The 15,308-nt window shown below is 38.1% G+C and overlaps 1 protein-coding gene across 1 annotated transcript in view; it reads left to right on the forward strand.

The window, feature by feature from the left end:
• LOC130085684 (serine/threonine-protein kinase PAK 6) overlaps positions 1 to 15,308 on the forward strand; it is a 120,979-nt gene that overhangs the window by 82,323 nt on the left and 23,348 nt on the right. The window contains exons 4-6 of the mRNA XM_056251593.1: positions 5,063 to 5,710; positions 7,854 to 8,390; positions 10,674 to 10,807. Coding sequence (XP_056107568.1) covers positions 5,063 to 5,710; positions 7,854 to 8,390; positions 10,674 to 10,807 — 1,319 coding nt within the window. The remainder of the gene's footprint in view (positions 1 to 5,062; positions 5,711 to 7,853; positions 8,391 to 10,673; positions 10,808 to 15,308) is intronic.

Genomic DNA, 15,308 nt, shown 5'->3' on the forward strand with positions numbered 1-15,308 from the left:
TCAGAGACTTTCTTTCCAGGCACACTTTTCCGGCGGTGTGTTTCCCCTCGAGGGACCGTAACGGCGCTCAGAAACACATGTTTTTTCCTCTGTCACATTGGCTTCTTATCTATCACAGGCCTCAACTAACAGCCCTGCTGTGAACACCGACTCAGAGCGCCGAATCCTCGGAGGGAGAAAAGATTTATTACCTCACGCTGGCAATTAATAATGATGCATGCGGGCCGCCACCACAGCGAGACTCGGGCGGAAAAACTGCAACTACGAGCAAAAGAGCCAAGCTCTCTGACATCTGAAGATCTCTGCTCTTCTGCATGAACATATGCTTACATACAGAACAACTAGCTCTGAATCACTTCATCTCAGAGCGTTTGATGGTAAAATCAAATGCATTTTGAATGAATCATTTTCAATCATTCTTAAACCAAGATACTTTTACTTGAAAAGCATAATTACTTAAATTGCCCCTGTGGTGAGAATCCAGCTTTTAAAGTTGTTTATGTGTCTATGTGGTGTTTTTAATACGCTTTAAGACAAACCATGTGTAAGTTCATAAGTCGACAGCATTGCTGAGTATTTCCTCCTTAAAACTGCAGTGAACCAAAGACAGTCTCAAAAACACGGTTTGAAATCGCTGGTGTTTCTGACGTCACAAACGACCTTGTAACCAATCAGATCAACGTGTGATCGTCAACCAGTGGATCTCTGAGCTGAGCGAGTGAGTGGAGGCGGGGCTCATTTGCATATTCATAAAACCGCACATACTAAATGAGGCGAAGGTGTCGAGTTACATTCAAGATATTTTAAGGCATGATGTTTTTTTTTCCCTGGTAAAAACATTTAAATATGTCATTTTGGTGATCAAAGATGAGTTTTAAGGGATAAATTGATTGACTACAGGGAGACTTTAAGATATTAACTCGTTTTCTGCAAAAATGCACCAAAATGAAGTGAGTTTAAACAAAAACAAATATGGGGCCAATGGGGTAAAAATAAATAACGTTTTCCCTTTTGAATCAAGTTTTCACTTTTCCCATTTTGGTAATTTTTCAGAAAACAAACAAGACAAAACTAGATATCTTTAGGTTTAGATATTTGTAAGACAAAAATACTAAATAGGAAGCTCATCATGTTATCAAATGGGCTCTGCACCTTCATTTGTGGATGTTGTTAGCCATCAGTTTTCCTTTCTCTTCTCTTTCTCTCATTTTTTCTCCGTCTGTTGTTGAATGTGTGCCCTGAGCTCGTGTCACTTCTGTCAAACCTCTGTGAATAAAGCACATGACAGCTGTCAGTAAATACTGCAAATATAAAACACAGACGCTTGAATGTCATGTCTTTTCATAGAAGTATAATAAGCGTTGTGTGCGCTGTCCTCAATATATAATTTATTGGGTCATTGTTAGGAAGCAGTGCCATTAGTGCCCGCCTTTGTTATAAAGTGTTTTTGTTTTGTTATTCATTTGTTTTCATTATAATAAAAAAGTGAGCTGCAAAAATGGCATTTCTGCAAACTGGACAGACAAATGGATATAATTTGTATTTTTTCCTTTTAAATTTTTTTGATGTTCACATTCATCACAGCTTATGTGTTCAAAATGTTTTTACTTTGCTTTGGTCTTTATTTTCAAGAAAAAAAAATCTGTCCATTATTTAGAAATGACATTTTTGCAGCTCTTTCTTTTTTTATTATAATGGAGATAAAACAGCAACAAAGCCAGCGTTGAGGGTAACGCGCGAGTTACGTAATCAGATTACCTTTTCAAGTACGTAGTAAAGTAACACATTACTTTTAAATTTACAGCAAAATATCTGAGTTACTTCTTCAAATAAGTAACGCAAATTACTTTGTTTCGCTATTTATTGACTGATAGCTTTCTTGTCCTCATGTTGAGAGAAATCAGAGGCGTTGTGTCAAAACATTATGGTTATTGTAGTTCTAGACTATGACTTTAAACGAGAAAACTTTTTATACGTTTTGGCCGTTCATGTGCAGGCAACGGTGTTTTTGGTGCCTGAAAATGCAAACTTTTGAAAACGGGTTTCAAAGTGCAAGTTTTGGAAAACGGTCTCCGTGTAAACAACAAAAATGCGAATCTCTGAAGACGATGACGTCATGCGCATGCATATTAGGTGTTCAGATAGTGTTTCATCGCCGTCTAATGGCCTGGCAGCAGAATACGGCGTTTTAAAGGGATAGTTCACTTTGAAATTAATTTTTGATATGTTTTAGCTTACCTCAAGGGCATCCAAGATGTAGGTGTCTTTGTTTCCGCAGTAGTTTCAATTTTGATATTTTTAGGTCAAACCGTTCTTGTCTGTCAGTCATATAATGCAGGTCTATGGTCACCACCTCAAAGAGCATGCACAGAGAAGTCCAAATTAAACATGATTTAATGACTCGTAAATGTAAGTACACATTGATGGCCTAAGACACGAAACGAGCGGTTTGTGTGAGAAAACGAACAGTATTTATATCGTTTTTACCTCTTGTAAACACAGCCACGTCCAAGTGATCTGAGGGCGCCGGCGCTTCGGTCTGCGCAAGCGCTGGAAGTATAATTTGTATTTTTTCCTTTTAAATTTTTTTGATGTTCACATTCATCACAGCTTATGTGTTCAAAATGTTTTTACTTTGCTTTGGTCTTCATTTTCAAGAAAAAAAATCTGTCCATTATTTAGAAATGACATTTTTGCAGCTCTTTCTTTTTTTATTATAATGGAGATAAAACAGCAACAAAGCCAGCGTTGAGGGTTTTGACCTAAAAATATCAAAATTGAAACTACTGCGGAAACAAAGACACCTACATCTTGGATGCCCTTGAGGTAAGCTAAAACATACCAAAAATTAATTTCAAAGTGAACTATCCCTTTAAGTCGTTTTCGTGGATCCGTGTGAATGGGGATCGTTTTGACTGTGGTGTCGTCTGTACGCAGAAAACTCAAAGGAAAGACTTCTCCATTTTAAGCATTTCGTTGTCATGTAAACGTACCCTAAATGTGAGCTGGGATTTACTCATCTCACTTACACAAAAACAGATTTAGTATTCCTCAAAATAAATACAGGTGAAACTCGAAAAATTAGAATATCGTGCAAAAGTTAATTTATTTCAGTAATTCAACTTAAAAGCTGAAACTAATATATTATATAGACTCATTACATGAAAAGTGAGATATTTCAAGCCTTTATTTGTTATAATTTTGATGATTATGGCTTACAGATATGAAAACCTTTCCGCAATATTAATTTGGGTTTTCATATCTGTAAGCCATCATCATCAAAATTATAACAAATAAAGGCTTGAAATATCTCACTTTTCATGTAATGAGTCTATATAATATATTAGTTTCACCTTTTAAGTTGAATTACTGAAATAAATTAACTTTTGCACGATATTCTAATTTTTCGAGTTTCACCTGTAAACGTACCCTAAATGTGAGCTGGCAGTTACTCATCTCACTTACACAAAAACAGATTTACTATTCCTCAAAATAAATAAAAACAGTGAGATGCAAACTCAGAATATGACCCAAACATGCAGTAATTAAGTAGGTTAAATAATACAAATATACTTTATGTACTTAATCTCACTTTATTTACCTGTGTCTTTGCTGCTGACATTGATGATCCAATTGAACCATATGAATAAGCAATAAGCAAAAATGAAGTCAAATTTGTGTTTCATGTGCATCTCCTGTGTCCTATTCTTCTGTGACCCAGAGTGGCAGCACAGCTGAGAGGTTTGTTTGAGCGGCGCCCTCTGCTGTACAGGTGTGAATCTACATTTCCTTCAGCTTCAGGCTTATTCATTTCATTTTTGGTGTGAAAGGACCTTTATATTTGTCAAAAATATAACACCAGGCACAAGAAGAGTTTCTTTTCTCAGGCCATCAACCTCATGAACGGTTAAATGCCCCACTGGACAATAATCATGTGCAATACACAACACTATTTACACTTATTTAGCATACCATTCACACACATTCCCTGTATATAACATACCTGTACATTGTGTATTTTGAATTTTGTGTATTTGTATATAAAGGTATTTATATTATCTGTGTTTTGTCGCTGTCATTCTGTCAAATTCCTTGTGTGTGTAAACATACTTAGCAATAAAGCTCATTCTGATTCTGATTCAGATTAAAAAACAAACAAGCAAGCCCAGCCCAGGTGAAAAAAAGTAACACAAAAGTAACGTAACCCTGCTTTCCATAAAAACCTATCTAAGTAACCCAATTAGTTACATTTTAGGGAGTAACGCAATATTGTAACGCATTACCTTTAAATTCCCCCTGTAGCCAATAATTTTATCCCTTAAAACTCACCTTTGATCACCAAAATGACATATTAAAACGTTTTTTTCCTTGAAAAAAATTATTCATGCCTTAAAATATCTTGAATGTAACCCGACACCCTTGCCTCATTTAGTATGCGCGGTTCTATGAATATGCAAATGAGCCCCGCCTCCACTCACTCACTCAGCTCAGAGATCCACTGGTTGACGATAACACATTGATCTGATTGGTTACAAGGTCGTTTGTGACGTCAGAAACACCAGCGATTTCAAACCGTGTTTTTGAGACTATCTTTGGTTCACTGCAGTTTTAAGGAGGAAATACTCAACAATGCTGTCGACTTATGAACTTACACATGATTTGTCTTAAAGCACATAAAAAAACACCATATAGACACATAAACAACTTTAAAAGCTTGATTTTCACCACAGGGGGACTTTAAAAGTAACTTTCCCCAACACTGAAAGAAAAAAAAACACTTTATAAAACAATCGTGTACTAAAAAGCAAATGTAAATGAAGACAAAATCATCAAAAATGAACGAAACAGGCTCTTTGCTTTGTTCTTTATTTGCAAGAACAGAAACCCTCAGATAGCTCAGCCGAGTCATTCAGTGTTTCTCAAACACAAATCAGCCAGAAATAATCTCCTCAGAGGAAAGTGTGATTTTGAGTTCATGCGCACCCAGGTGAATTCACACGCTCTTTAAATAGCGCCGCGTTTCACTTCGCATTAATCATAAACCTCCTCTCCTCTTCCCCAGACCATCGTGCGAGGCACTATGATCGGCCACGGAGACTACATCTCAGCCATGCTGTCCGACATGAGCCGGCTGTCCGTCACCAGCTCCAACTCCCTGCGCAAGAGCAGCCCGTCGGCACGCAAGAGAGCGCAGTCGCTCGGCCGTCTGGGCGAAGTGAACGAGGCCGACGCCTATCAGTACGAAGGACTGGACGAAGCCGAATCGCACTGGGGCGACAAGTCACGAAACATCCACAGCGAGAGCGGCACGCCGTACATGGGCCTGAAGAAGAGCGTCACGCTTCAGCCCAACGGCGTCCTTCCCAGGGCCAAATCCACTTATGAGGTTAGCATGAGCATTTTGGAAGGGGCTCCACCCCATCCCACCCTCCCTGCGCCTCCACCGCCCCCGTTCCCCGTCCCTCCACCGCCCCGAAACATGTATCTCGGGGGAGATATCGGGAGCCCCACTGAGAGGCTCATGATGAGACGAGAGTTTCCCATCGTGTTCACACACAACCAGAGGCCCATCACCTGCTTCTACAGCCCCACGATGCCCATGCAGCGTCCACACGGAGACGGCCTCACGCCGGACATGAGGAGCGCTAACAGACTGCTGGTCCACCCGCAAAACAGCCCTGGGAGACCCTTCTCCTCATACGACCTGAAGGTAAAAACAAGTCTGACATTTATGTGGCCAACAACAGGCTCCTTAAAGGGGGGGTTCAGGATTTTGAACATCGGGCCTCATTTACAAGTTAGCCTGGGTGTTATTTATCAGTGGAGACAGTTTTCAAAAACTGTCATCCAGTCGATCCAGTTGCATAGTTCGCCGGTGCTAGGCTAGCGTGAGTCAACGGTAACTGCTAGCCTGCCATTAAAAACAGTTTTACCCACTCCACAGTTCACCAAAAGCAAATACATTATAACGCCAGACAATCGATGTTGAGAGAATAATGTTAAAAATCAAAGTACTCTTACAACAAACACATAAGTCAAAACAAGAGAAGCCAAAACCTTCTTAAAATAAAAATGTCAAAATTTGTGTACAAAGGATTGGAGAGGATCCCAAAGACTCCCGAATTTGACTTTTTGACCTGACCACATACACATGCAGAACTCAAAATTGTGAGGTATAAACTCACAGGAAAGTCAGAAGACAGAGTTTTTATATTGTTATTCTGTGGCAGAAACAAGCTTCCATACTCCTTTTAAAGACTTTACCTCGTTCAAATGGTGAACATGCAATTGCCTGTTTTGTAAGAAAAATGTATAAAAATACACCCTAACAAATCAAAACTTACTGAATTTGTTGAAAATTAAATGTTGTTGATGTGTGAATGAGTTTGTGTATAATCTGATATTAGAAATGTATTTTTTTTTATTATAATGAATACAAATATCTACAATGTAACAAAAAAAAAAGAAAAAATATATACCTTCATATAAATATGCATCTCATCCATGTGTCTCTATGCTCACCATGGCTGCCTTTACAGTATTTGATCAAAAATGCAGTAAATGCTGAAATATTATTACAATTTAAAGTAACTGTTTTCTATGGAAGCTTGTTTCCGCCACAGAATGAAAAATAAAAAAGCTAATTGCGACTTTTTATCTCACAATTCTGACTTTATTTCTCACAATTGCGAGATATAAAGTCAGAATTGCGTTAAATAAAGTCGCAATTGCGTGTTATAAAGTCCGAATTGCGTTAAATAAAGTTGCAATTGTGTGTTATAAAGTCAGAATTGCGTTAAATAAAGTCGCAATTGTGAGATATAAAGTCAGAATTGCGTTAAATAAAGTCGCAATTACATGTTATAAAGTCAGAATTGCGAGATATAAACTATTCTTAGAATTGGCCTGATAACTCGCAATTGCGAGTTTATATCTCACAATATGTCAGAATTTCGATATGTAAACTCGCAATTGTGAGAAAAAAGTCAGAATTGTGAGATAAAAAGTCTAAATTCTGTCTTTTTTTCTTGCAATTGCGACTTTATTTCTCAGAATTGCGACTTTATATCTCGCAATTGCGACTTTATTTCTCACAATTCTGACTTCATATCTCGCAATTGTGAGATAAAAAGTCGCAATTATTATTATTATTTTTTTTTTATTCAGTGGCGGAAACAAACTTCCATAGTTTTCTGTGAATATATGTTAAAATGTATTTTATTCCTGAGCATTTTCAGCATCATTACTCCAGTCTTCAGTACCACACGATCCTTCACAAATCATTCTAATATGATGATTTGCTCTGATTTAATTCGAAAGATATTTAAAAAATAACAATAATAATTTTATTCAGCAAGGATTAGGGATGCACGGTATATCGACCACCATATTCATTTTTAATGTTATTATTATCGGCCTGATAAGAAAATTTGACCGGTATTATTTCCTTCAGCTGAGACACTTCGGATTCGCACTGTCCGCCATGAAATTGCTTGAAATATGATTGAAATCACTTCAAAATAGGAAAATACAGTTCAGTGCAACATGTGCAGCGCAAGTCTGTCATATCGGCTACATAAAATCATAATAAAAACATTATAATTGTGTGTTTGGGTCATGGATTTTAATGGTGAGACTTGTGTTTTTGTAATCAGGCTTTTAAAAGTTTGGGATTTAGGTTTTTCGGCCAATCGGTTATCGGCTTTCAAATATAAAGAATTATCGGGTATCAGTCAAAATGTTCACATCGGTGCATCCCTAGTCACTTGTCGGACGAATGCATGTTAGTGAGCAAAGCAGGTTAAAGCAGAAATGTGACGCCTTACTTCTATTTGTCCTTGTGTTTCCCTCAGGCCGACGCAGCCATGAGACACCAGCCGGGATATTTGCACAGCGGCACCAGCAGTCCTCTCATGAGCGGCAGCCGGCCACACAAAACCGTCCGTTCCTCCTCCAGCTACACCATCGGACTCTCCCCCAACATCAGTTATCGGCCCAGCGGTCCAGACCCCTTCATGAGGCACTCGGGCTGCCCGAACCCAGGCCTCTACCCCCGACAGGACAGTCCGTCGCAGCCCCGGCCGTCTCCCACCGGCTCTCTGGCCAACAGTCCTCCGGGAACCTGTTCTCCTGCGTTCAGACCCCCGCTACACCCCTCGCCCCGTCCGCCACCCGACCCTCCTAAAGTCACTCACGAGCAGTTCAAGGCCGCGCTGCAGATGGTGGTGGACAAAGGCGACCCGCGCTCGTATCTGGAGAACTTCGTGAAGATCGGAGAGGGGTCCACGGGAGTGGTGTGTATCGCCCGCGAGAAACACAGCGGACGCGTGGTGGCCGTCAAGATGATGGACCTCAGGAGACAACAGCGCAGAGAACTGCTCTTCAACGAGGTGAAACTAACAACATTATAATGAGTTGTGTAGATCACACGGAAAACACAAGATATTCTCCATTAGTTATAACCAATCCAAAAATGTAGGAATTCGGGAAGCTCTGATTGGTGGATCTCACATCACAATTCTACCCTTACAGTATATTTAAAGTCCCCCTGTAGTCAATAATTATATCCCTTAAAACTCATCTTTGATCACCAAAAGTACAAATTAAATTTTTTTTCCTTCGTCATGCCTTAAAATATCTCGAATGTAACTCGACACCCTTGCCTCATTTAGTATACGCGGTTCAATGAATATGCAAATGATCCCCGCCTCCACTCACTCACTCAGCTCAGAGAGAAAACGAGTTAATATCTTAAAGTCTCCCTGTAGTCAATCTTTTTATCCCTTAAAACTCATCTTTGATCACCAAAATTACAAATTAAAAAAAAAATTCCTTCGTCATGCCTTAAAATATCTTGAGTGTAACTCGACACCCTTGCCTCATTTAGTATACGCGGTTCAATGAATATGCAAATGAGCCCCGCCTCCACTCACTCACTCAGCTCAGAGAGAAAACGAGTTAATATCTTAAAGTCTCCCTGTAGTCAATCAATTTATCCCTTAAAACTTATCTTTGATCACCAAAATGAAATATTTAAATGTTTTTACCAGGGGAAAAAAAGCCTCATTTAGTATGCGTGGTTCTGTGAATATGCAAATGAGCCCCGCCTCCACTCACTCACTCAGCTCAGAGAGAAAACGAGTTAATATCTTAAAGTCTCCCTGTAGTCAATCTTTTTATCCCTTAAAACTCATCTTTGATCACCAAAATTACAAATTAAAAAAAAAATTCCTTCGTCATGCCTTAAAATATCTTGAATGTAACTCGACACCCTTGCCTCATTTAGTATACGCGGTTCAATGAATATGCAAATGAGCCCCGCCTCCACTCACTCACTCAGCTCAGAGAGAAAACGAGTTAATATCTTAAAGTCTCCCTGTAGTCAATCAATTTATCCCTTAAAACTTATCTTTGATCACCAAAATGAAATATTTAAATGTTTTTACCAGGGGAAAAAAAGCCTCATTTAGTATGCGTGGTTCTGTGAATATGCAAATGAGCCCCGCCTCCACTCACTCACTCAGCTCAGAGGGAAAACGAGTTAATATCTTAAAGTCTCCCTGTAGTCAATCTTTTTATCCCTTAAAACTCATCTTTGATCACCAAAATTACAAATTAAAAAAAAAATTCCTTCGTCATGCCTTAAAATATCTTGAATGTAACTCTACACCCTTGCCTCATTTAGTATACGCGGTTCAATGAATATGCAAATGAGCTCCACCTCCACTCACTCACTCAGCTCAGAGAGAAAACGAGTTAATATCTTTAAGTCTCCCTGTAGTCAATCAATTTATCCCTTAAAACTTATCTTTGATCACCAAAATGAAATATTTAAATGTTTTTACCAGGGGAAAAAAAGCCTCATTTAGTATGCGTGGTTCTGTGAATATGCAAATGAGCCCCGCCTCCACTCACTCACTCACTCAGCTCAGAGGGAAAACGAGTTAATATCTTAAAGTCTCCCTGTAGTCAATCAATTTATCCCTTAAAACTTATCTTTGATCACCAAAATGACATATTTAAATGTTTTTACCAGGGAAAAAAAAGCCTCATTTAGTATGCGTGGTTCTATGAATATGCAAATGAGCCCCGCCTCCACTCACTCACTCAGCTCAGAGATCCACTGGTTGACGATAACACATTGATCTGATTGGTTACAAGGTCGTTTGTGACGTCAGAAACACCAGCGATTTCAAACCGTGTTTTTGAGACTGTCTTTTGGTTCACTCAGTTTTAAGGAGGAAATACTCAGCAATGCTGTGCTTGTTTGTTTTTGTTTGGTTCTTGGTAATCTATTTGCAATCTGTGTGTTACGTGAGACACAAATAACTTTTGTGTTATGAATTCATCAAGTGCACCATCACACGGAGAAAAAGACTGAGTCCATAGGCTAATTAAGTGTTGTTGGATGCAAATATCAGGGCGGAAACCCACATAAATTGCTATAGAATATATAGAATAATAATAAAAAAACAACCTCAATATTGATTTGATTTAAATGCAAATATCATGCATTTACTTCTATGAAAATTCCATTGAGTATCTTGTTTTACTCATAAATGCATCTCAAAGTAAAATAAAAGCATAAATGATCTGACCATGTTGCAGATTCACTGTGATGTTGATTTTGCAGTGTTTCGCATTGATCAGACTGTGTGGGTGTGTGTTCACAGGTGGTGATTATGAGAGATTACCAGCACAGGAACGTGGTGGAGATGTTTAAAAGCGCTCTGGTGGAGGAGGAACTCTGGGTAATCATGGAGTATCTGCAGGGAGGAGCTTTAACAAACATCGTGTCTGAAACCAGGTGTGAAAGCTGAACCTTTAGAGAAAGTAGCGACAAACTCATCATTTCTCAAGGAAAGCCTCTTCCTTCGGTTTCATGAAAGCGGAGAAAGCTGGATTTCTTAGATGATTGAGGTCAGAAGCATTCACAAGCAATATGCTTAACCATGGCTGTAGAATATAATATAATATAATAAATAACATCATTTTGCAACCAGTTATTGGTTAAAAGATTGTGTAGACAGAAAACATGCAATGATGAATCATTCACAATAAGACAAGGAACATGATCACACTGCAAAAAATGCTTTTCTTACAGAGGGCCCTATCTTGCACCCGGCGCAAATGACTTTGTACACTGATGCATGTATCATTCCTATTTTGCACCCGCGCAAAGCGGGCTTTTCCCTCCACAGACACACGTCGGTAAACTAGGGAATGAACTTGCGCTCCCTGGGCGGGTCGGCGCAAAGAGGAGGCGTGTTTCGGCGCAAACGTTCCCTGGTGCTATTCTGCAGTTCCAGAAAACAATTCCACCACTGACCAGAAAAAACCTAGTCTAAAGTCAGTGGCGCGTCGCGCGTTGTTCATAATGCTATTTTAAGCGCGCATGCTTGGCCATAATGTAGCGGGTGCACAACACACACACACTTAGATTCTCTCATCAACACAGATGCAGCCGTTTTTATTTTTGCAAATCATACATTATAACAAGGAAAAATATTTACACATGAGGGAAATCATTGTGGTGTCCATGAAGATGTAAAAAAATGTAGGCCTAAATCTAGCGTACATTTACCCAAATTTTTCAGGCTAATTGTAATTGTAGTAATGACGGATCAGACCTGTTTGTCCAATAGTGGCAAGACACATATGTATATAAGGACATCTGACAAATTAGTTTGTCCGTCAAGAACCAGAAAAAACAAAATCTCCCATCCCCATACAACGTCACTTCTCTGTCTTTCACGGTCCTGACAAGAACGTCGGTCTCCTCGGCTGTGAACCGCTCCTGGCGCGCTCCTGGTAATCCGCCATAATAATAACAATCCGCCATGCAACATGCGCACCTGCTCTTAAAGGGTATGTTGGATGACGCTCTGATTGGTTTATTTCATGTTATGCCCAAACCACACCTATGAATAATGAAGCTATTTCAGACCAACCCCTTTTAAACTTGCGTCGGGCGCAAGAGTCATTTATCCCGCCGGTAAAATAGCAACAGCGCCCAAGACCCGCCCACAAAGTTAAAATAAAAAGAAAATCAAAATTAAGTAAGTTTTTGCGTAAAACTAGCAAAATGATCTGCCAATGGAGTAAGAAAAATATTCTTTGTTTCCATTTGAAATGATTAATGATCATCTTGCCTGTTTTAAGCAAAAACTCATTTAATTTTTGAAAACAAGATCTAATTTCTTATGTCAGTTTACTTATCTGGTAAATGCTTCTTGATTTAAGATTTTTAGATATTTGGACTGGAAACAAGACAAAAATCCTAAGTAAGAAAATGATTTTTGCAGTGTAAAGTCCGTTTATAATGTTTTTAATGTGAATTCAGAGAACAGTGACGTCACTGGGATTGTAACTCGGATGAGCAAGAGATAAGCTCGGGTTGCTCTGCTTGTAGTTCCTGCAAATGCTAATCCCATGTTGTATTATTGTAGTGTTTTCTTCACTCCACAAGAGGGTGATGTACAGTTAACTCATCGATCTGCTGATGTACTCAGACTTTGCTCAGGGGAATCTGATTAGCTGTTTAATTAGTTTGGTAAATGCATCTCTCTCTTTGTCTGATGAAGGACTAGATTGACATGAGTCCAGTGTCCACACTAGCGCGGCTGACTGGAGTTGGCATTGCAGAAGGACGAGATCTGACCTGAACATTGAGCGGGACATGTTTGCAAACATGATTGATTTTGCACACAGTGCCAGAGGACAGAAGACATCTGAGAGTAGAGCAGGTTCAGTTCAGTTTAGCAGCGTTTAGTTCACCAATAGCCTTCAAGAACTAGGCCATTTTCAAACTGATTTGAAAAGCAATTATTTGACATGAATAAATTGATACGCCTGCATTTCAAAAAGTTTTTTATAGACAAACAAAATCTGTATTTACAAATCCATCTATAAATTTGTATACAAAATCTATGTATCGATAATATACAACTAATAATAATTTAAAGAAAACATTCCTTTACAGGAGGCTAAACCTAATAGCATAAATATACAAAAGTGTATTAGTCAGCAAATTAAATAGGCTTAATAATATATAAATTATAAAATAGAATGATTTTCTAGCTTCTTTGAAGACTTTTTGTTTGACAAGCAATAATATGACATGAATAAATCAAAAAGTGCATCTCAAGTTTTTTCTACACAAACAAAATCGGTTTTTAATCTATAAATAAATTTTTAATAATAAATCAATTTAAATAATAATAATAATAATAATAAATTAACCAAAAGATTCCTTTACAGCAGGCTTATTTCTCAGAACTGCGGGTTATAAAGTCAGAATTGTGAGATATATAAACCTAATGTCATAAGTATACAAAATATATGTATTTTTAATTAGTCAACAAATTAAATGGGCTAAATAAAGTAAATGATAAAATAACGGATTTGAAGACATTTTGATTGACAAGCAATTATATGATATGAATAAATTAATAACCCTGCATATAAAAAAAATAGGGCTGGGTGATAAAGCAAAAAAATGATATCTCCATATTTTTTTCATATTTTGATGATATTCAATATGTATTGATATTTTTGCATTTTTGATATTTTTGCATTTAAAAAGTTGATTTTTTTTGTGTCCTCCATTAAAAAAAGACATGATCTGAATAGAACAGCTATTGTTACATACAAAGTACATACAATTGCTTACTGCAAAAAAATTATAATAACAATAATCAAGACAGTGACACTCGCTGCTTTTTACTCAATGAACACGAAAGGAACGTTTAAAAATCATATGTACTAAAAGGTATCAAAATAAAGATATTCAAAATAAAAAACAGGCAAATTATGCAAAAAATACAATCTTCCTACAAAAATGTTGCAAAAACAAAGCAAGTTCTATAAAGAACAAAGAAAAGCATCGTTGAAGAAATAAGTCACGACTGTTTCCCGAAACCATATTGTGGACGTTCAACCATGTTGGTTTATGACGTCACGCACGTGGTGGAGTAATAACTTCTTTTAATAAAACTGTTTGAGATCGAACTAATGCTAGATGTTTTGATATAAATTACAGACATATCATCTGAGGACTATTTCTCATTTTTCTCAGTTATTTCGGTTTATTTCCAGATTCAATCATAGACTCGTTCTTACACACTAGAGCTCGTTCACACATGCGCACTCTTCAAAAACTGTTCTTTAAATCTCTTGACAAACTCAAAGACGTAAATGACATTTGTATGTATTCTAAATAAAAGACACAGGTTGTACTAAATGTCAGCTTGCTTATTTTGCTCAAGATAAGGTTTTATTGAGTCCACATGTCATGCAAACTAGAAACTGCTTCTAACCACAGGTCCAACACTGTCGTTCCAAACAAACAACTTTGCGATGTTGTTTGCGAATGTTCGTTGGAACGATGGTTTCGGGAAACACCGACTCGTTGAACTGTACTGATGACGACGGATCCGACCATAGTTGGATAACGATGCTTTCGGGAAACATACCCCAGATTGGCTGTTTCATATATAGATATCCATAATAAAGGCTAGATGTCTTACGGCGGAGTCTCTATCGTCATCACTGGCGGCCATCTTGTCACAGGCAAGCTTTCTGGCGGGCTCTGTGGTGCCTGATGTAAGATGAGTGATCCGCACGAACACAAATACTCTTATCTCGGTGAAATCTTGACGGATTTACAAACGGTTTGGTTTCTTATAAACATTATTAACGTGGCTATCCTTCTGTTCTGGATGATTATTTATTTATACACAGATTATTCATAAGTATACAGTGTCATAACTACATCTCTGACGTTTATAACAAACCAAACCGTTTGAAAATCGGTAGAAAATTGAGCAAGTTATGGTTATTTAAAAAGTACATGCGCCATTAAAACACAATGTTACGAGTGAGCGAGCTGCCTGTGACAAGATGGCCGCCAGTGCAGACGTCAACCTCCATTCGCCAGCATTGCGGACGAGACATCTAGCCTTTATTATGGATATCTATGGCTTCATTCACCCGCTCTGACTTGTGATTGGCTGAATGCTCAACACGCTGTAAATAAAAACCTTTTCAAAATGATCACGAGCAGCCGTCTGTCAGCTGTCAGTCCTGAGAGTGAAAAAGATCATGCAATTGGCTTCTGTCTGAATAAATATAACAGTATTGAGATTTTTTTCTATCGTCAGCAAATATATTCGCTAATATTTAATGCATCGAACAGCTCTAAATCAAAACCATCCTAAAGCAAAGCCGCAGGAATAAAACTAGATTCTGAAATGAAGTGCATTATCAAGCTCAACAGTTTTTGATGTGAAACTTAAGATTAACCTAGT

This window comes from Rhinichthys klamathensis, unplaced genomic scaffold, assembly GCF_029890125.1.
Source record: "Rhinichthys klamathensis goyatoka isolate OS25496 unplaced genomic scaffold, OSU_Roscu_1.1 h1tg000085l_1, whole genome shotgun sequence".
Classification (NCBI taxonomy): domain Eukaryota; kingdom Metazoa; phylum Chordata; class Actinopteri; order Cypriniformes; family Leuciscidae; genus Rhinichthys; species Rhinichthys klamathensis.